This window comes from Scatophagus argus, chromosome 21 (genome assembly GCF_020382885.2).
Source record: "Scatophagus argus isolate fScaArg1 chromosome 21, fScaArg1.pri, whole genome shotgun sequence".
In the NCBI taxonomy this organism is placed as follows: domain Eukaryota; kingdom Metazoa; phylum Chordata; class Actinopteri; family Scatophagidae; genus Scatophagus; species Scatophagus argus.
The window spans coordinates 3,868,827-3,890,074 of NC_058513.1; the positions used below are offsets into that span (position 1 = coordinate 3,868,827).

Genomic DNA, 21,248 nt, shown 5'->3' on the forward strand with positions numbered 1-21,248 from the left:
CATTCACTTTCTGCTTCTTCTCATGAGACAGTTCTTTTTAACGTCCTTTAGAAGTACGAGTGAACTACAATTCAGATCAAATCCTGCACTGCACAGTTTGAACATTTTTTGTCCCGCAAAGTGAAATTAAGACAATTAGTTAACGTTGTATCGATCCTGCATTTCTTCCTTTTACCCACCTTTCCTTTGAAATATAGTAAATACAACAACGCAGGATTTATTGTATCATTGCTTTATTATAACAGATTAAAATAGGTCTCAGTTCAGTAATGATATGAACTAATACCAGAGCAGACTAAACATTAATGGCAATATCATTTTAACTAATACTGCACACATGTAAACTGAATAATACAAGTAAAGCAAATTAAATAGGTCTGTTCTGACAATATGTTAGTAACATTCACATATAGGCACTGAAAATGTAAAATAAAATGTAAGAAATGTTCACACACAAATAAATACACAGATACAATTTATATCAGCTATCCTAAATATGCAAAAGATGAGGCGTCAGACATTTTCAAGTGCAAAAGGTAAAACATTACAGTACAGAAACCTCATGAGCCTTTTAATATGATAAGAGGCTCTGGTTTGGCATTGTTTAATCCATGCTAACACATATTACTACCTCCACAAACTTGAATCATTCAGATGATTCATACACCACAGTTGTCCAAAAGCTTGCTGCAACAGTAAAGTAAACTTTACTTCATTGGAAGGTAACAGGATTCCTCTCAGATTTCAGTACCAGGCTGAAGTCAAATATTCATTCTGCTTTCTATTTCCACACATTAGCCTCAAACACGAGTGCAGGGTCCTTCAGGTGTCAGCCTGTGAAAGGTTTCAAGCTTGGCTATGTCTTCAACTTTGCTGAAGAATCAGATATAAAATTAGCTGTAATAACATTCATTATAACAAAGGTTTATACATAAGAGGTTACCCAGAAAAAAAGGCATAGGCATTTTGTTTATGGTGAAAAAGGTGCAATATGTTTGCAGGTTAGTTTTAGAGTTTAGTAAGACTGCTAGGTGTTAGACAAAGCCCTGGTTTGAAGCCTTATACTGGTTACAGGTGTACAATGTGGCTGTCTAGCTATAATTAAAGGAAAATTGCCTCAACACATGTATAAAGCTCCCAAGAATATTTTTTTCACCATTGTAATATCAGTTTTCCCCACAGGATCATTTTCTTTCTGTGTTTATAATGTCCATGTTGTCTTCATTCAAAGGCCTTTTACAATCCCTGTGACAATCAAGAGTTATGTCTATATAAGTTCTTTTGCTATTTGTCGCTGTTCGGTCTGTTAGATGTTTCCCAAACAAAATACTTGCACTGTATATGGTGCAAAACCATTACCAGACATTTCAACTTCACAGCCTTCATGATATTAATATTCTGTATGATGAGTGACCATAATGCCCAGGAAATAGTGAAAATAACAAACTGCAGAGATTGTCTTTGGCAAGACAGCAGCCAGTGGGATCATCACTCCTACACATTCAAATTACGACAGGCACAACTATCTAAATTATAGCCTATATTGTAGATATCACACACTACTAAGATGCTTCCTGTATCTCACTGAGCAGTTTTATTTTTGCCCCAATGGGCTGATGTAGTCCAGTTGAAGACATATTTTAACTTTAACACAGTGGAGGGAGAAGATATTTATTTTAAAAATGTACATTAACTTCTCAGCCTGGGTTCCTTTCTTTAAGTTTAATCATTAACATCCCTTTTTTCCTTGAACTCCAAAAGCATCCGAGCACCTCAATATTTTGGGAAATACTGTTTGCTATTTGTTATCCTGTCAGCAGTTAGATGAGCATATCGATGCCACACTGTTGCCTGTACGCTAAATTAATAGCTGCAACCAACAGCCAGTTAGCTTGCTTGGCAACATGTGAAAACAGGGGAAACAGGTTCTGTCCAAAGCTGACAAATAAATTAAAAAAATCTGCCTCTAAAGTCTGCTAACTAGAAAGTTGTATTTTGTTTAACTAACCATCCACAAAGAATGCATTAAAACAACAGCTTGTGATCCCTTTTCCTGGACAAGAAATACTACAACTTGGTGTTGTCAGCAGTGTCAGGCTAACTGTTTCCCCATTTCCAGCCTTTATGCTAAGCTAGGCTAACTGGCTGCCGGCTACAGCTTCATATTTACTGAGTTTTAGTCTTTTTCATACACTGTTCCAAGAAATCTCTAGATAAGAAAAAGAGGCACCTCAAACTTTGAAAGAAGTAATAATAAGGTCACATACAGAGAAAGAGAAAGAGTAGAAATGTCACTCAGGCGAAAGGCTTATTTAAATTTTCAACAGTGGTAATTTGTGTATGATATACATAATGAGAAGGGAATTATTAGCACCTCAAGTTCATGCTAGAGCCAGAAAGCACAGTGGCCTGAGAGGATTAGTTTTAGTCTTTCTTACTGTAAATATACAAATGTTAGTAGAGTCTATTGTAATAAACCTAACAGATACAGTTCATGTTAATATTAGACTTAGATTTCCACTCTTGTTTTCATTAGTGATGCAGTTTAGTAGTGTTTTTGTGCAGCTTTAACATTTAGTGCATCTGTGAGGCTCATGAAAGGCATATTGCTATCTTTGTGTTATTGTGGTATAAGCCTAAAGCAGTAAGGCAGTGAAGCCAGTATATTGGTTGTACACAGGAACACTGAATACAAGAATATGATGGGGGTGAACTTCAACTAATTCTTAACGTACCATGTTTCATACATACGAATCAAATCTTTAAGTTTTATGTTAGATCCCATGCAAAACAGACCCTTGTGTATGCTGGGAGGTTTCAGTACTGGATGAAAACTTTGCGCTCTGAGTTGACCTTGACTGAAATGAAATGTACTTGAATTTAGCATTATTTTGAAATAGCACCCTCCAGAAGAATCCTTATGCCGCTGTTCACAAACTCAAGCACCTATCTCTGATATAGCAGATAATCAGTCGGGGTCTCATTACTGTTTACTAGATTTGCCAGATTTGCCAGACTTGCTCGCCTTAGCAGCTTTGGTAGCTTTGATGTCCATCTTGGTCTTCTGGATACGAGAGAAGATCTCTTTAAAAAGGGCCTTGTACTCTGGAGTGTTCTGTCCTAGCCTCTTGTCCACTGCCTCCACCTGCTTGCTGATGCTCTCAATGGCCTCGGGGGTGGAGGGTGACTGGGTGGGCGTAGGTGGAGGCGCCGGGGTGGGTCCCATAGCACAGTCTTTCATGGACGGGTCTCGGGATACTGGTCTGGAAGTCTGGACACCAGCATGACACAGGCTCTCCTCGTGGCGCCTACACTTCCCTAACAACTCCTCATATTTCTCCAGTAAGGCGTGGTACTGCTCATCCACCTCCCTGAGGATGGACATCCCTCTCTTCCTCACGCTGTTAGCGTGGAGGGCATAGCTGCCTCTTCTACGGCCTGACGCATCACGGGCCACAATGGCATTGAGCGCTGTGTCGCTGCAGCTTTTCCTCACAGGGCTGGACTCGGGGAGAGCTTCCCCTCCAACACCTCTTCCGCCTTCGTTCTCCTCCCTCACACCTCCTCCATTCTCCCCGACCTCCACCTCCAGGAAGGTGTCAGTCTCTGGGGTGCTATTGAGGACAGTCTGGGTAAGAGTCACGCCGTCATCTTCGCTGCTGAGCAGGAAGGTCCGAGCCCGACGTAATTGCTGGAGCTCCTGTAGCTCCACCTCCAACTCCCGCACCCTCCCCTGGCAGCTCTCAGCATCCTAAGAGCAGGGACAGACACCAGACATAGATCTAACGGTTCTTCTGATTTTAATCACCATATGTGGAGGCCAATTCTGAATCAATGGTGTGAAACGGGCACAACTGCACATTTCTACAAACAAAATTATCTGGTACAAAACAAATGATTTATCGCAGTATTTTGTAAAATACCGACAGCATGTGATCTAAACTTGTTCAAGCTGTGATAAAGTTTCGTAGTAGTTTAGCACCTTACCTGGACTCGTGTCTGCAGGCGGGAGAACTCTGCGATTAGGAGGTTGCACTCCTTCTCCACACCCTCTCTACGTGCCCTCTCAGTCCGGACAGCTGCTCGTAGAGCCGAAACCGCCTCCCTCAGATGCTGGTTCTCTTCTTCAAACGGCTGAGGCTTCACATCCATGGAAAAACTCTCAGCCCTGCCCACTACAAACTCATCCTCATACCTGACAACATGGCACACAGTAGTAGTAGAAGAAGAAGAAGAAGAAGCTTTATTGGCAGTATATTTTTACATACACTAAATTTTCCCTCTGCATTTAACCCATCCTTGGTTGAACACACATGCAACACCCAGAAAATTACATGCAGTGAACACACACACAGGAGCAGTGGGCTACCATGACTTAAGTAGGACTTAAGGATGTGTAATCCATGTATTTATACCTACTACACTAGACTGTGGATAGAACAACAAGTACCTGGGTGCTGTGCAAAGTTCTCTAAGGCAAGGAAAAGAGTGGATGGTCTTGCGTCGTTCCCTCTTCTCCCTCCTGACTCGGAGCTGTTCCATGGAACGTAGCTGCTCCACCTGCCCCGAGAGAGACCCCACCTGGTTTTGCAAAGCCTCGATGGTTGCCGTCAACCTGGTCCAGGAGGAAGGGCCAATGTGTAGTGAGTAAAGGAGGAGGTGGACGGAATAGAGGAAAGAAAACGTCTAGTCCCACTCACCTCTCTATCTTTTGCTGTGAGGCCTTGCTGTCCATAACCAGTGTGTGATTGGTGCGTTCCAGCTCTCTGGCGGTCCCGTCCAGCTGCTCGTACACTTTAGCATGCTGCTCGTTCATGTCCCGTAGTACCTCCAGCTGCTTCGACAAGTACTGTGGGACAAACACACACAGTGAACCTAGACACAGCAGCTCTGTCACAATTCACTGTTTTCCAGTGAAGCTGATTATTTACTTGTTTCAATTTGACAAAATAATCTCACTTAAACATCTGTTTAGTAGCTTTCAATCGAGCCACGTGAACGTCAGTTTTCGTTTTGTTTCTAGGTTGTCGTTCCTACAGATCCAAATCCCCAGAACAGCCACAAAATGTGTGTGTTGAGATTTAAGGTGAGGTTATCAGCTGCTATTTTTAAGGTCAAAGGGCTTTAAACCTAAACTTTTTCAAAGTTGTAATTTGTCTTTTTATAATCAAATCAAACATTATTAAGAAATCAGTAAACAAACCTTCTAAACAACAATTTGCATGGAAGCCTTGTTCCTCCATATAAAACTGACTGCTCACATTCCCAAATGTTGTTTCTATTAACTCTACTTAATTGAATATATGAGTTCAATTAATGGTACAGAGGCAAGGGAAAAATATTTTGATTTGGCAGGACACATTCGCACCTCAATCTCTTGCACTTGCTCTTCATTAGTGATGTACATCTGCTGCAGGGAGTCCTCCAGCTCCTTGTTCCTCTCCAGCAGAGTCTTTCCCAGCTCTGCTGCCAAGTGGAGGTCTAGACAATGAAAAGAAATTGAGAAAGAGATAAACAAATAAGACAACAGTGCAGAAAAGGAGCTGTAGATGGAGAAAGACGAGTAAACAAAGACATAGAGAAAAGAAAAGAAGTTGAGAAAGAAAACAAGGCATGGAGGAAGTATTACAAAAGGAAATGGCGGTGGAATTAAAATAGAAAGGACTGAGGGTAAAAGCAGAAGATATTTAATCTCACAGAAGAAGACATAATGCGGCCATACAATTTAGATTACCCGCTGCCACGATTAATGGAGCACTTTGTTCTATTTTAGGCAAGGTCTGGAATAGAATGATCAAAGGGTCCATCACATCATCTCAGTCTGCCCTGGACCAGTTCAGTTATAGAGAGAGGAGAGCAGGGGGACAGTGTGACAGTTCTTCTTCTCCCTGCAGGCCCTCTTCTCTCTGCTGACTCAATATAAAGGTCAGAGACTGATGCCAAGATAATGTGGAGAGACACCTCTCCACCGAGGTTAGGACAGAAACGGGAGCAAATTCAAAACACTGGGATGTGGGAGACCAAGGCAGGTAACTTTTCATGTGTTAAATAACAGTGTGTTGGTGTTGGTGAATTTCTATCCTTAGGCAGTAAAGCAAGTCACTTTTTAATGACCGTTTACTGTTTTAATTTGTGCTTCCAGACAGTTACTGCACCTCCAAAGTAAGATGAGTCACTGTCATTGCTCTTTATTCTAACTGTGCTGTGACTCAGCAGTATTTATGTCACATTGTTTGGGCTGAATCAGCAAGATGTGGTTTCTGACCTCTCAGAAAGAAAGCAGAGGACTAAAGTGAGCAGCCAATGAATTCGTCTATCTTGTAGTCTTGGCTGGTTCTGTCTTTAATAATGAATACTGATCACAAGGACGGAGGCCGACTTCTGACCTGTTTCACTGCAGCAGCACTCACATAGATTTCCTCAGGATGTTCAGGTATTGTAACACAGATAAACTGATAGAATATTAGAGCCTTCAGATTAGATTAACCTTAAACTGAGCCTACTCAGCACCAGACAGCAGGAAGACAAGGTCAGGAGTTGGTTCACCATGTCATAACATGTCAGTGTTGTGTTCAAAGCATGTTTGTGCTGCCCTTAAGGGGCATATATCTCTGCTGATAAATAGCCAAAAAGTGCAGTATAGAAATGCCAAATTTGGCTTGTGGTAATTTAGAAATCAGTGATGGAAGTACACAAGTACTCAAGTACTGCATTTGAGTCCAAATAGGTACCTATACATTACTTCTACTCCACTACATTTCAGGGGGATTTTTTTTTCAGTTTTAATTGCTATTTACTTATTTTTGAATAAAACATATCACAATGTACAATGTAAAATGTGAAATTCTCTGCAACTGCAAAAGGTGCTGTGAAGATGGACAACCATTCAAAGTTGGAATTAAAATCTTTCGAGATGAACTTGGCCTTGTACTCCAGTACCATTGTCTCTGATGTAGTATGACGACGACACAAATGAATTTTTTTGCTACTAGATGCATACAAGCAAAATTAGTTGTTAGATAGTGAACACAGCATTCAATAGCTAAACAGACAGATTTTATTCCCAAGATATGGAAGTGAGAACTACTAAGACAGCAAAAGTTGCTCCACTCTGCTGGATCTGCAGTAGTTGTATAGTAATCATGTTGTCTTTACAGCTTGTAGTGTTGCCCCCATGTGTCTAAACCTTTGTACCTATGATTATAATAATTTATTAAGAATTAAATTTTTTATTCTTTTTTCTTCAGTGGAAAATACTCAGCTTTTTGTTTGGTTGAGTTGTTTGAAAAAAGCTGAGGAAGAATTGTGTAGATATAGCATTAGCAGTGCTAGCAACAGCAGCTAAACAGATAAAGAGAAGAGTGCCACCTGCATATTCTGAAAATGAAAGTAGACCAGGCAGTAAGATCATTATCAATGTAACCAGCATTAAATGAACTAAAAAGAATTATATAAGCAGACAATACGGGCTATGACCTCTGACAAGTTCAGGTCCTATCCAACCATGGGCCAATCTGACACGTCGAAAGTCAAATTCCAGCAAGAAAGCCAGATAACTCAAACATGTGTCAGTGTCCACATTCAGATGTTGACTTCTTTTTGGCTGCCAGAAAGGGAAAGTCAGCCAAGAGCCCCAGTGATAGGAGAATACAGGAGAAGGAGGAAAAGCCAATCGATACAACTCTCTGTCCTGGCAAGCAACTTAACAAGTCAATACTGGACGCAGATAACGGTCTGTTTGCTCCAGACAGACCCAAGGCCTGACCCGCACAGGATGAAACCACTGAGGCAGGAACTCCAACATAATCACATCACGTATGACAGATTTAGTTCCTGCATGCTCAGGAAAACAAGCTGCAACCAGCTGGGAGAGTGGGTTTGTATTCAAACAGCGTTTTGCACTTTTCACAGTGAACATAAGGGCAACTTTGAATTCCATACACCTTTTGAATGCAGCTGAATATGTGATTTTCTACAGACATGCATGTTCATTACTACATTACATGAAGTGATCTCTTCCACAGGCAGTGTTGTTGTGGTGGGTGCAGGTCACCCATGAGATTCACTGGAATGTGGAAAACAAGACTTCTCCTCTTCCTCCTTTCCTGATCTGCGAACTCAAATCCTTAGCAGAAAAGGCTTTAGAATCATTCAGTTTCCAGAAATGAATTATCTAATGTTATAGCAGGCTGTTTTTCTGTCCCTTAACTGCATTAATGCATGACATGCCAGAGCAGTAGCATTTTTCTGGTCCACAGTTGGACTTTTTGCTCTGTAATACTGAATACTTGGATGACATAAATACATATTAAGCTGTAACAGGAGCATTTGAACAGTTGAGGAAGCCTCTCATCAGATGCAAGTCAAGCCAACAAGCTTCCAGTCTCAGCTGGTAGAGCCAAGCTTTTTCTACCTGGACTTGGGCCAGTAGAGGCTCTGGCTGACACACAATGGATCCAAACAAAGACGCATCCTAATTACATGTCTGCACTCCTCCTTGTTTTTCCGCCTTAGGAGTTGAAATGTGAGCTGTAACTACAGCATAACATCTCTAACATTCCACGGGAACACTGCTTTCCAAGTTTTACATCTGTTAAATTTGTGTGGACATTTATATCTGCTAGATGTCCACACAAATGAAGGACTCATGCTCAGACTTGAAGGACAAGTTTAACACTTTGGGAAATAAGCTTTTCGGGTTTCTCACCAAGAAGATCGATGCCACTCTGATGTGTTTACAGGACATAGGAAGCTACCACCAACAGCTGATTAGTTTAGCTTAGCTTAGCTTAGCTTAACGCAGAGACTAAAAACAAAGTGGAACAGATAGACTGATTCTCTTCAAAACAGGAAGAAATAGTCTAGAAACAGACTAAACAAAATGTTATGATGTGTTTATTAGTGACCTTTAGAGGTGTTGATAATTGATTTTTTTACATTTAGTCCAAGCTATGCTAGCTGTTTCTCAGTCTTTTACGCTAAGCTAACTAAGCTAAGCTAAGTCAGCCAGATGTAGCAGTTAGCTACACATCAGTGGCTGTAACATCACCAATAACCACCAGGGTCAGCCTCCTCCAAACACCTTCTGTAGCTTTTTAATTATTGAGATTTTTCTTTTTTTTCTGATTGAGATTAGTTTTCTTATTAAATCACAACATCCCAGAACCCGAAAAAAGCAGGAAAATCCTCTCATTTGAGACGCTGGAACCAGAGAAAGTTTGGTGTATGATAATTTAAGATAATTTTTATGTTGATCACTTCATTCTTTAATCAACTCACTGTCTCAGCTCTACACTATTTTGAGTAATATATGTTAGTTCTCTTTCATTCGTCCATGTTTCATCTTTCTAGGCTGAAGCCTCACAGAAGAGCCTTCTTCTTTCGCAGGTTAGACTGCTGAGCCTGCCAGTGATTCCTGCATGACAACAAGGTGTTGTAATACAATGACAGTGGTGCCTCTCTCTCTCTCTCTGAAGAATTTATGACATCCTGAAATGTCACACAACAAGAGATGAGCTCGGGCAGTCAGCACTTTGAAGCTCAGAGAGGTCTGACATCGCCTCTGCTCCACCAAACACAGAGCTCTCTGCATGGGCGCACGCATGAAGACGCTGCTCATTTTTTACACCGGCCATTTTGACTTTTATGAAGGTTTGTCCCCTCTGCTGCTGTGTCTCTATCCTCCTCAGGACTGCCAAAACTAAGAGTGCAGAGGATCCTGTCCTCAAGTCTGATCATGTGTGACAAGAAAGAAGCTATCAAACAAATCCATTACATCATGGCTGTTTGCCTGTGTGTGTTTCTAGTCAATTAAAATCACTGCATCAGCATCATTTCACCTCTGGTAATTTACCGTTATAATTACTTGCCACAAGGAGAAGTAATTAGGAGATGGGAAAAGACAGGAAATGAATTAAGTGGTGCAAAGAACAGAGAGGAGCATATGTCTGTGATGAAAATTTAAAATGTTTTCAGATTCCTGGCCTCAAAGTGCATATTCAGTTCGGGTGCTTTGTCTTTGTAGCTGTTCAGAGCACAGCAGTATACAAACTGTAACGTCATCCAAAATGTTTCCTGCATGTGCCTCCCTGTTATGGGTTACCCACGAGAACATAATAAGCCGGTCCTCATCTATATGGAAATTGGATGATACCGAGCCCATCTGACATTATGAAATAAATGAAATGCATTTTGATTCAATATTGAAAGAAATTGGGAAACCTTTTAAAAAGCTACTCAACACTCAATTCCTTTAAGTCTGACAAACTATTTAAATCTCTGCAAATACAAGGACCTTGAATGACATAAGTAGATCAGATAGATTTCGTTGCACGGTCGCGATAGATTCACTCATGCTGTTATGCTGTGTAGAGCAGGCGGCCTGAATAGACAGATGAAAGATAATTAGCTGACTGTGAATTGGGTTAATTAGACAAAGACAAATAAGAACAGTGAACTCATCTGCTGGCTTGGTTTTACAAGATCTGATAAGTTCATTCAGTAATCCCTACCTGCACCTGAGTTGGCCATGGATCAATCAATTTCAAATGAACTGTCTCAGCCATAAACATTGTTTACAATAAGACATTTGGCAACATAACTTCGGGATGTAGAAAATTAGGAGTTAGAGTTTTTTTTTCTAATGTTTTCATAAACCTAGACTAATTAATGGACCAAAAAATATGACAGATTTATTAACAACACAGTGTAAGACTGTCCCCATACAGCCTGATGGTGAATGATGAATATATACATTTAAAATATGAATACATTCAGTCAAAGTGCATAAAGCCTTCCTTAATAACTGGGTTCTGTATCATGAAATTAGTGTATTTCATTCAGTTCTGATAGTTGCTCTTTCCACATTACTGGCAATTCTTCATCAAAAATGTCTTTGTGTTAATATTTTGTCAAAACACTGATATCAATCCCTACAATACTGACGTAATATTGACATTGAGGTATTTGGTCAAAAATATGATATTTGATTTTGTCCATCTCATCCAGTCCTATCTTCAAGCTGCTTGTTTTGTCTGTTCAACTGTCCAAAACCCAAACATATTCAATGCACAGCCATAGAAAACTGGAAAAAGCAGCAAATCTTCACATTTGAGAAGCTGGAACCAGAAAATGTTCTGCATTTTCTTGGTCAATGATACATAATTGATTATCAAAGTAGATTTCCTGTCAATCAATAGTTCCACAAATCCAAATTCCACAATCTTTCTTTTTTTGTTAAACTACAGCCCTGACTGATAACAGCGTTACTGAGGGTGGGTGATGCTCACTGTCTCCAGCCATACAAAGCCCTGCTTGGCAGGCTTTCGGTGCATTGTTGTCATAGGGGGTTGTTTTGAGTCGCCCGATCATTACAAGCTCCTTTAATGTTTATGTGACTGTATTTAAATGTCACCTCTGCCTTGTCTTTACATGACAGAGAGCCTTTGTTAAGTGGAAACCGGCTGATCCCAGGCCGGCGCCAGCAGCTGACAGTGGTGATGCTGCTGCTGGCAGGGAGGATGGGGTCTTGTCTTACCCTGTTCCAGGTCCTGCTGGTCGTACCATGGCTCTTCTTCTTCAGTCACGAATTCCTCCATTCTCCCTGAGCTTAGCATGGGGACCCACCCCCCGGTAGAACCGCGGAAACAAGCCCCTCTGAGCGAACAATAGAGCTGGATCCTCCAGAAGGCAGCAGTCGCTCCTTCAAGCCGGAGCTGCGCACAAGCTTTCTTCAGTCAGGGGAGTGTTGTGTTGTGGCTTTACGTGTTTCCTCTTTCCTTCCTCTCCTCTGTGTTCCTTCAGTCACTCCCACCCCTCCCTCTCATCCCCCCATCGCCCAGCACCGGCCCATCCCGGTGCTCAGACCCGCCGCTCCGGCTGCTGCTGCTGCTGCGGAGGATCCTACAGACGTGGCAGCGATGTTGCAATAACAGCACTTCCTTTCCTCCCTGATAACAGCGACAACCTCGCGGTGCATTCATGTACCACTCGGAAGTTGCATTACCCAAAGTTTTGTTTACATTCGACGAGCTTAGAGTCAAGTGCGTCCTCTCGATTTCGACATGTAAAATATCTAATGACATCATTAATTTAGGCATATTAATTGCAAAGGTGCAACATTTGAAAAATAATCAAACACTATGTCATATAAAGCTAAAATTTCAGACAGCAAGTAAATGCTACATTACCTCATTAATCTTGACTTGAATCCCAGATGTTTTTAGTAATATATACAGCAAATCTAACTTCCTGACAACACTGCTCCTAAAAGCACTTTTTTACAGGTCTGTCTGTCTCCACGCTACGTTTAAAGGCAATGTTGGAAAGTAACATGCAATTTTTCCTTTTAGACATTATACTGTCTTATCCTATCTCATCTTCTCTGTCGCTTTTCAGAAGCAAATACTGCACTTTTTACTGTACTGCATTTAGATTATAAAACTTTAATTACACGTTTCATTCACTCTGACGAAATGAAAGAAATATGCCTAGTTGTACTGGGAGGTACAAATAATTATATTTATCTACAGAAATAAAAAAAACATTAAATGTAATGGCCTATTAGTAGCGCAGTAGTGTTCTTGAGTGGATGTGTGAAAGTACAGTGTTGTATGGTGTAAAATAAAGATAAACACAATTCAACCAAACCAAAAACCCATCAATGGGAGCAGAGACAGAAGTAATGGGGACAGCTGATCATAAATGCATTTGTGGGAGGAGACATGTAGATGTGCATCTCCTTAAGCAATTTTCACAATCTCAAATCTTCATTCCTGTGGTATATTTTGATATGAATCATTCATGCAGTCTACTTAAGTGTATTCCATGAGAGAGTGCACGTGTAGTATCACAACTGTATCACAAGTGTACAAGAAGTACCTCGACTCATCTTAATGCTCTTTTTTGTACCTTCCAGTTAGAAATCCCCTTCAGGTCATCTCCTCTTGTTTTGACAACCGTAATGCATTGATCCACATAATGCATCAAAGCATTACATGCATAATGTAATGCATGTCTGTAGCGCAGATACAGTTCCTGAGATTTCAACTGAGAGCCATATCATACAGTTATAAACATCATTTTCTATGAAATCCTGAAGTATTTCACAAGAATTTGTGATTAAATGTCACAAGAATTTGGTCAAAGTAAGTGCAACTAAAATGAGCAAAATGTAACTTTAAATCAGGAACTGCCCCATCAAACAAATCTTAAACAGGACTGCAAATATGATCAGGCACCTTTCAGTAGGTGACAGCTTTTGATGCTCGATGCTGGAGACACAACATACCCAACGCTGGGTAAATGCAAAGTGGAGGAAGTGGAGTGTAAACAGAATACTGATGTTATACTTTTCTCTTTCTTGACTCTGTTTTGGAAGTGCATGACTTCTTCTTCTGCAGCTGCAGTTGTTTGGTTACGTGGCAGCTAACTGAACTGTGCTGTAAGTCAGTTGTCTTTGACTTTCTGCTGCTAAATGATTCAGCTCGCTGATGCTGCAAACGGTGCTGTGTGTTATTTACACCTCTAGAGGGCGTGCTCGAGGTTTACACACGCCACCATAAAGTAACCCTTCCATGTATTACTCTCTTGCTCCTCACAGCTCCGTCCTGTCACTGTTAAATATGATTTAGTACATAGCTAACTGCTTATATATTCTGATCGGTCAATGGGTCAAATCTGGAATAAATGCAATTCAAATACATAGATACACCATATAGACACAATTATTTGCATACACCTCTTTACTATTAAATTATGTGGTGTGGGGCTGTTTTTCAGGGGTTGGGCTCGGCCCCTTACTTCCAGTGAAGGGAAATCTTAATGATTCAGCACATCAAGACATTGTGGACAATGCTATGCTTCCAACTTTGTGGCAACAGTTTGTTGAAGGCCCTTTTCTATTCCAGCATGACTGTGCCCCAGTGCACAAAGCAAAGTCCATGAGGACATGATTGGTTTTGTGTTGAGGAACTTGACTGGCCCACACAGAGCCCTGACCTCAACCCCATCCAACACCTTTGGGATGAACTGGAACAGAAATTGTGAGCCAGACCTTTTGGTCCAACATCAGTGTCTGACCTCACAAATGGTGAACTGCATGAATGGGCAAAAATTCCCACAGAAACACTTCAAAATCTTGTGGAAAGCCTTCAAAGAGTGGAAGAGTGGAAGCTGTTATAGCTGCAAAGCTGTCCATATATTTAGAATGTGATGCCATTAAAGTCTGTGTTGGTGTGACGGTCAGGTGTCCCAATACTTTTCTCCATATAGTGTATTACAAATGTTACAGCATAACTAGGAGTACTGATTTAAATGCCTCTTCAGTACACTCTGTGGAAAAACACTGAACTGGTGGATTGTAAACACATCCCTCTGGTATTCACCTTGTAATACAAGAAGATCAGTTTTTGTCCTAACAAAAATGAAAATAAAAATTTTAAAAATTTGTTGCACTAAATTTTTGAAAAAAAAAATCAAATGTTCTTTTGTGTGTGTGAGTTATGTTTCTATGCTGCTGGCACACAGTGAATCTCACCGTCATGGTGGCATCATTATATTGATCTATTTAAAATCCACTGATACGACTCACCCACATGTCCATTTGTTGTAGTGTTTTTGACAGCATGACGGTCTGCTGTGTTACAGGGGGGAGTGGACTCCGTTCTATGAGGAATGTGCTTAAATAACTTCATGTACACATCCTGAAGCAGTTGCCTTATCAATACCAGCTGTTGCTGCGATGACTGGAATGGGACATTTTTAGGGTGCAACATGGTTGGATCTGACCTGTGAAAGTTTCAGTGATTCTTGTGCTGTGTGACAGTATGCAACATGATGTGTAATATGATGTGTAAGAAGCGGCAGACATTTCGGAAGCGTCATCATCCTCCACAGTTGAATCATTCTGTTCAGCTAGCACACATTGCCTAACTCTGCTTACACAGTACTGCAGTCAAAAAATTAAAAAAAAAGTTTGACCAAGAGTGAATAAAGATTTGATTGAAAACAGAAATCTGCTTGGAATTTGTGGGAGATTTGTCTTAGTTGAAAGCAGATGAAAAAATGACCATCTTCGCAGTTCAAATGGATGTTTTGTGTGATGAAAGCAATATGTGTTGTTTTCCCTCCATACACGCATCATCAGCCTGATAATGGGAATTAATGGATGACCTTTTTGTGGCTAATGATGCTGCAAAAAGCCAGAAAAAAAATGATACAAGGAATATGGGCTGTTTAGAATAAAAGGATTATTATTATGGTAATTGTGCTGTTAACATGGAGTACACAGTTATGATGGCCTCGTTTCAGGTCACTAATGCAAGAACAGACTGTCCTTTATTTTCTCATCATCCCACTCAATAAAAAAAGAAAAAGACTTCAAGAGTAAAATCATTTTTAGAGTTCAGCTTCCAACTTAATTTCTTAGAAAACTGCTGGTGAGCTCATTCAGTAGAAATGGGTTTCACATGGGCGCAAGAAGGAGGAGTTTTAATAAGTCTTTATTAAGACCAATTCTCATCAATGACATGTTGGTACTACTGTAATTCCTATGTTTAGTAAATGCTTTAAAGGTAGGTAAAGTCACACAGTCAGTTCATGATACGACATCCCTTATCTAAAACCATAATGATCTAATAATGGAGCATTCCCTTTAAATCATAGAAAACGTGTAACCTGGCTTGGTTAAATTTGAACGACATAATTCTTTGTGTGGTGCACAGAAAAGCAAAGAATCTCAAAAAAATCTACCTACAGGCATGTATGCTGTTACAAACAGCTGATCAAATGCAATAAAAACAAAATCACAGAAAAACAAAGCAGGATCATTTGCAGGAGTATTCCAGCAGCTTGGACCAAAAATAAATAAGCTAGATTTAACCATTGGATCACCCAGAGGGCCTCTACATGATGACCTCTTAGGTCTGATAGGTGGAGTGAGGTCACGTGAGGTTTTATGGAGTAAAAGTACGCCAGTGTAAAGTAACAAGGACACGTGTCACATGGAACATGAAACACGTTTCTCGTCATAACTGGTCAAGTACAGGTGAGCCTTTCAGTCTAATTCGCAAGAAATAAATGCATGAACGTGTTTTCCTGCAGCATTGCATTTTGTACTTTTGATATATATATATATATTTCTCCAAAATAGCACAATGGCAGAGGTTTTTTTTTCTAAAATGTAAATAAGTGTGTGACCTGAGTGTGACGGCATCAGGGGGCACAGGGTTAAAGCGTTGTCATGTTACACACTGAGTATGGCTAAAACAAAGCCTGAATGGAGCGTCTCAACTGGCCTCCATTCACAAGACCTCCTCTCTTCCTATCACACACATGCAAATCAGCCTATTGTTGAACACTGGGATCATTGCTCACCCACAAACTGATCCTTTCCATCAATGTCAATGATATCCCCACAATAGATCAATCTTGTCTTTTAAAGTATTTAGAATGGAGGTGAGATGTGAATTTACATCATGGATGAGCTAATGTGTGAAGATTTGAAGGCTGCATTTTATTTCAAACTATACAAATGTACTATGAAGTATGTCTAACAGTCTAACATATCCTTGATAATGAAATTCTGTTCTCCTCCAATGATGAAAGTGTTGTGGAGTCAATGAGTAGCAACTGTATATAGTCTATACACATGATGCAAAGGGAGGTTAAGTGATGAACTACAATCAATAATTTATTAAATTATAGGGACCTCAGGTGAAAAAATGATTTAAAAACACTATAATCTATAATTTAACTTAAGCAATGATTCAAATGACTATGTTGTCAAAGCTGTCACTCATAGTGACAAACCCACAAATAATTATCACCCAACACTTGTTAGCATCTTTCAGCTCACTGTTTTGGTTTTCCAGTCTCCAACTTTACTGTTATGGCCCACTTTCACAAACCCCATGATGTTGTTTTGGCCACTTAAAGCAGCTGTTTTCAGCGAAATAGGTCTGTTAAACCCATCGTATACTGACCAACCAACGGCAAACAGCGAAGAGACAAAACTAACAACTAGCTGGTGAACAGAGGAGCATTTGGCTGCAAAGGAGCCAGATACTGTATTTCCCTCAGGAGTTGGTGTTTAAATATCCGATTGCTTACAACTGTTGGTGTTGGTGTACACACACACACACATATATATACACACCAGCTTGTGTGGTGCTCACAGGACAGTAAATATCAGATGTTATGTTCATCTAGTAACACAGCTCTAGATGTTGCTCCATATTAGCTGTACAACAAGACCATTTCTGACCCGGATGCATAACTTTAGGCTCAATATTAGCTTTCAACAGGGGGAATGGGAAATGAGTAATGGCCACTTGTGAATAAATGGACTTAGCTCATGAAGTCAAAATACCCTTTCATGTGCGTAGAGACCCACAGAACTGACTTTCATCAAAGCATACACCAGCCAGGCTGCTATTTGAGAATATATACAACCCCACAGAGAAAGGAACAGCCTCATTGTTCTTTCGTTCATTCTTTGCGAGATTCTTTCAGTAGCACAGGAGACCCCACCTCTGATGTAGATGGAGGAGGAACTTGCAGGGGGAAAATCAGCCTCCATTAAATTCATCAGTAAAGTCGGTCGTACAACTTTCCATCTGTGTACGTGAAGGAATCAACAGCAAATGCATGCGTGCATGCTCTTGAGAAATATGGGAGTCAGCTGGCAGGACACCAGATGGACACACACACACACCACCCCCTGCTTCTTTTAGACGGAGCCTCGTCTCCACGGTGACTGAGGACAAAAAAGAGGCCCTGGCACAGCTGGTCTTTAGCAACCAGGAGAGAGAGAGAGGGTAGGAAAAAAGAGTGAATGAGTGTACAGACAGGACAGAGGGTGAGTGGGGAGAGTGGGAGACAGGGTAAGCAGCAGTGAACAAGTCAACTGGGGGGGTTGCTGGGAGAAGGGAGGGTTGAAACAGGAGGAGGAGGAGGAGGAGAGAGAGAGAGAGAGAGAGAGAGAGAGAGGAGGTACACAAACTCCTTGAGAACAGGAGTTAGTCGTCAAAGTGGGAGAAAGTGAACACACACCAAGAGGAACGACCTCAGTCAAACGGCTGCGTCTGCTGAATGGGTCAAATTACCTACAGACATCCAGTGCTGGTCTGAACTGGAGCAGGCTAATTAGATGAAGAGCCTGAGACCAGCGGCACCACAAACAAACTTAGCAAAAAAACGAATGAAAGGAGTGAGAGGGGGAGGGTGAAAAGAAGAAGAAGGAGTAGAGGTCTGTGAAACATCGGGAGTTTGTTTCTCCTTTCGCAGAAGAGTTAGGAAACAGTGACGCTCTTAAAGTGAAGTTGCTCACATTCACTGCAGAGGTAAGAGCTTGTCGACAGCTTTTCATATGTTGCTTGTCAGTATATACATAACTCATCTTTATACGTGTTTGCATACAAAAGCAGTTGTAAATTTCTGCAAGTAAATAAAACAGCCAAGTCGATGTAGTAAAATCTCAAGAAGCAAGAAGTCTCAGCGACACAAACTTATGTACACTTCCAGGAGTTTCTGCAGCATGTTTTGGTCTGGACTATGTTGTGCTGATTTCGAAACATGGGGAGGTGGGAGTGTGGTGGAAAGACAAAAGGAAGAGGAGATTGCAGAGCAGAGAAGGCCAGCAGCAGAGGTCAGACATTCTTCAGACCAGCTATGGCAGGTGGTTGAGATTTTCAGCTTGAGAGGCTTCCAAAGAACTGAACAAGAATGCAAACACCCATGAACAAACATGTATATGCATACATAGGTTTATTAATGCATGTCTGAGGAAATATTAGGCTCATGTGATTTCTGGAATCAAAACGGTATATCCAGTGGACATACAGAATTTCTGAGCAACATAATGATGTTATGAACTTTGGTTCTTTAAGACATAATGTCATTTATTTGTGTTTAATAATGGCTTTGTAATATGTACTGAATTTTATTTCTATTGCTTTTTATTGTATCTGTCACTTACAGTTGACTTTTGCTGAGCATACATTTATGTATATGGTGCATTTATGTCTAACATGAATATGTGTATGTGTTTATTTACGTCATTGTTACACACCTTCACATGCATTATGAAAAGAGTAATGTACAATACATTATAGTATGGTGCAATATAGTGTAGCATGGTGTAATATGGTACAGTAACCTATAGTATAGTGTAGTATACCTATATGAACATAGACTTCCTTCCTATTGAACTGTTGCTTAGCAACGCAAGCGACTGAATTTCTGCGGTGCAGTTTGAAGCTTTATTATGTGCTGTTGTTTTGTTTGTTTGTTTAAAAGTGAGATTACAAGTGGCCAATGGAATGAATGGCCAAGTGATATTTTTATTTTAATTACATATGGCATTTTGTTGGCAAGTGTCCAGCGATGTAACATCTGCTTCGCGTCGGGTGAGCAAGAGAGTTCAACTAAACTGACATCAGTTGAAGCTGGTTTAGCTGGTGATAGCCACTTCCAGCCTTAAGCTAACTAAACCTAAATGTAGGCTGCTTACCCTTTTTCCTTAATTAATTCATCAAGTTAAATATGAACGTGGTTTGATTAACGGACATCTTGGTAAATTAGCTTGTCATTCCACATGCCTAGCTAAATGAGGCAACAGCTAATCATCATTATAGGGAAAACCCCAGTTAGCATAATAGTAGTCAGAGCTCATTTTGACGGGCATCGAATTCTGACTGCGGTGGAGTTCACGTGACTTGGTATGTTTAAGATACAATTTTAGATCGCATTTCATTGCAATTTCTTTTAAGATTTTAATGTATGTATATATTGATAGCAGTACATCAGATAGTGCATTGAATCCACACTGTAAATGATCAAAAGAATTTTTTTTTTTTTTTTGAGAAATGGACTAGAAATTTAAAGGAATATTTTGTTAGCAATTGATATTTTGTATAATCTACTTGCTTCCATGATGATTAGCCATGCACTTTTTAGGTATTGTGTGGGTTTATTTGTTTGTTTGCTTGTTTTGCCATAAAATAATCAGCCTAAATAATCATAAAATAAGGTCACCTTATAATTCTCAACTTCACTACTTGTGTACTTACTACTCTTTCCCTTTGTATGGCAGTGTAGTATAGTATATATTAAAAAACACAACCCAGAAATACAAAACTCTTCTCTGTCCACAATGTATGAAACACTTCACTCATTAATCACATTAGCTCCTGGCTGTATCATTAAGTCACACATGTCCATTCAGAGTTGATCTGTGATGACTGGCTGTCTTCAGTGTCCTGTTGCCCAGTGTCCTTACGTCCTGTGCAGCCTGTCTAGTATCAGTCTGTGGGATCTCACCCACACACAGCTGCTGCCGTGATGATGACAGGCCCCAGTCTTGAAATGCCATGCCTGAAATAGTCTGCCTCGTTTATAATTAAACTGAACATGCAGTGTGGTTGCTCCTGTGTGTGGATACAAAAGACCCCCAGGCTGGAGCAGGGAATCACACACTGATGTAGACACATGGTATATCCACATACACACCTACAGATAAAGGAAGTTTATCAGTGGGCTAATTAGGGGTGCTGATATATAATAACTGAGTTCTCACAAAGCACATAGAGAATCTAGGGATGAAGGGCATATATGCTTACCAGGCTGGGGGGGGTAATTGCAGGGTGGAAGTATAAAGCAGTGAAGGGTGGAGCTGGTGTTGAAAATAACTTCTTCATTTCTACTTTCAGGGTGTCTCTTGTCAAGCCAGTGAAACTCTCCTAAATTCACTGTACTATGTTGTCTATTTATTTTTTAGGTGTAGCAGTGTGAGCTCCAAAGGCCTTTTTCTCTTCCTGAAAGCAAAGCCTGAAGTATTTAGTCATCTTCTTGTGGGACTTGGATCTAAGAGTCAGCACGGAGAGCATGGAAGTTAAAGAGGAGGTGATGGATATTCTTCAGAAGGTGTGGACCAAACTGCAGGGTCTCCCGCAAGCCAACCCTCTGGAGCTGGGAGCCTTCTTTGTGCTCATCCTGTTTGTTGGTGAGTTTTTATTTGTAAACTACAGTATGAGAAATTGAGGATTGAAAGGTTTAAAGCCTTTATTGTCATGTGCACAGTAAAGAAACAAGTTCTCTGCTCATTTAAATTCTTCCTTTGCTTTCCAGTGCGATGCTAGAGGTAGAAAATTAAAGTAGAATATAGAATACTTTAAGAGTAAAACCTAAAAGATATTTACATGATATGTATAAGAGAGGCAGTGTGATGCAGAACATGCAATATTGGCACC

The 21,248-nt window shown here is 40.4% G+C and overlaps 1 protein-coding gene across 1 annotated transcript; it reads right to left on the reverse strand.

The window, feature by feature from the left end:
* Positions 1-192: 192 nt before the first annotated feature.
* Positions 193-11,955, reverse strand: LOC124052951 (cerebellar degeneration-related protein 2-like). The gene is made up of 6 exons (XM_046377781.1): positions 11,537-11,955; positions 5,369-5,481; positions 4,701-4,849; positions 4,451-4,615; positions 3,988-4,195; positions 193-3,751 (listed from the first exon to the last, which is right to left on the reverse strand). Exons 1-6 carry the CDS (start codon positions 11,613-11,615, stop codon positions 2,984-2,986), a joined length of 1,482 nt encoding a protein of 493 aa, XP_046233737.1. The 5' UTR covers positions 11,616-11,955; the 3' UTR covers positions 193-2,983.
* Positions 11,956-21,248: the final 9,293 nt, after the last annotated feature.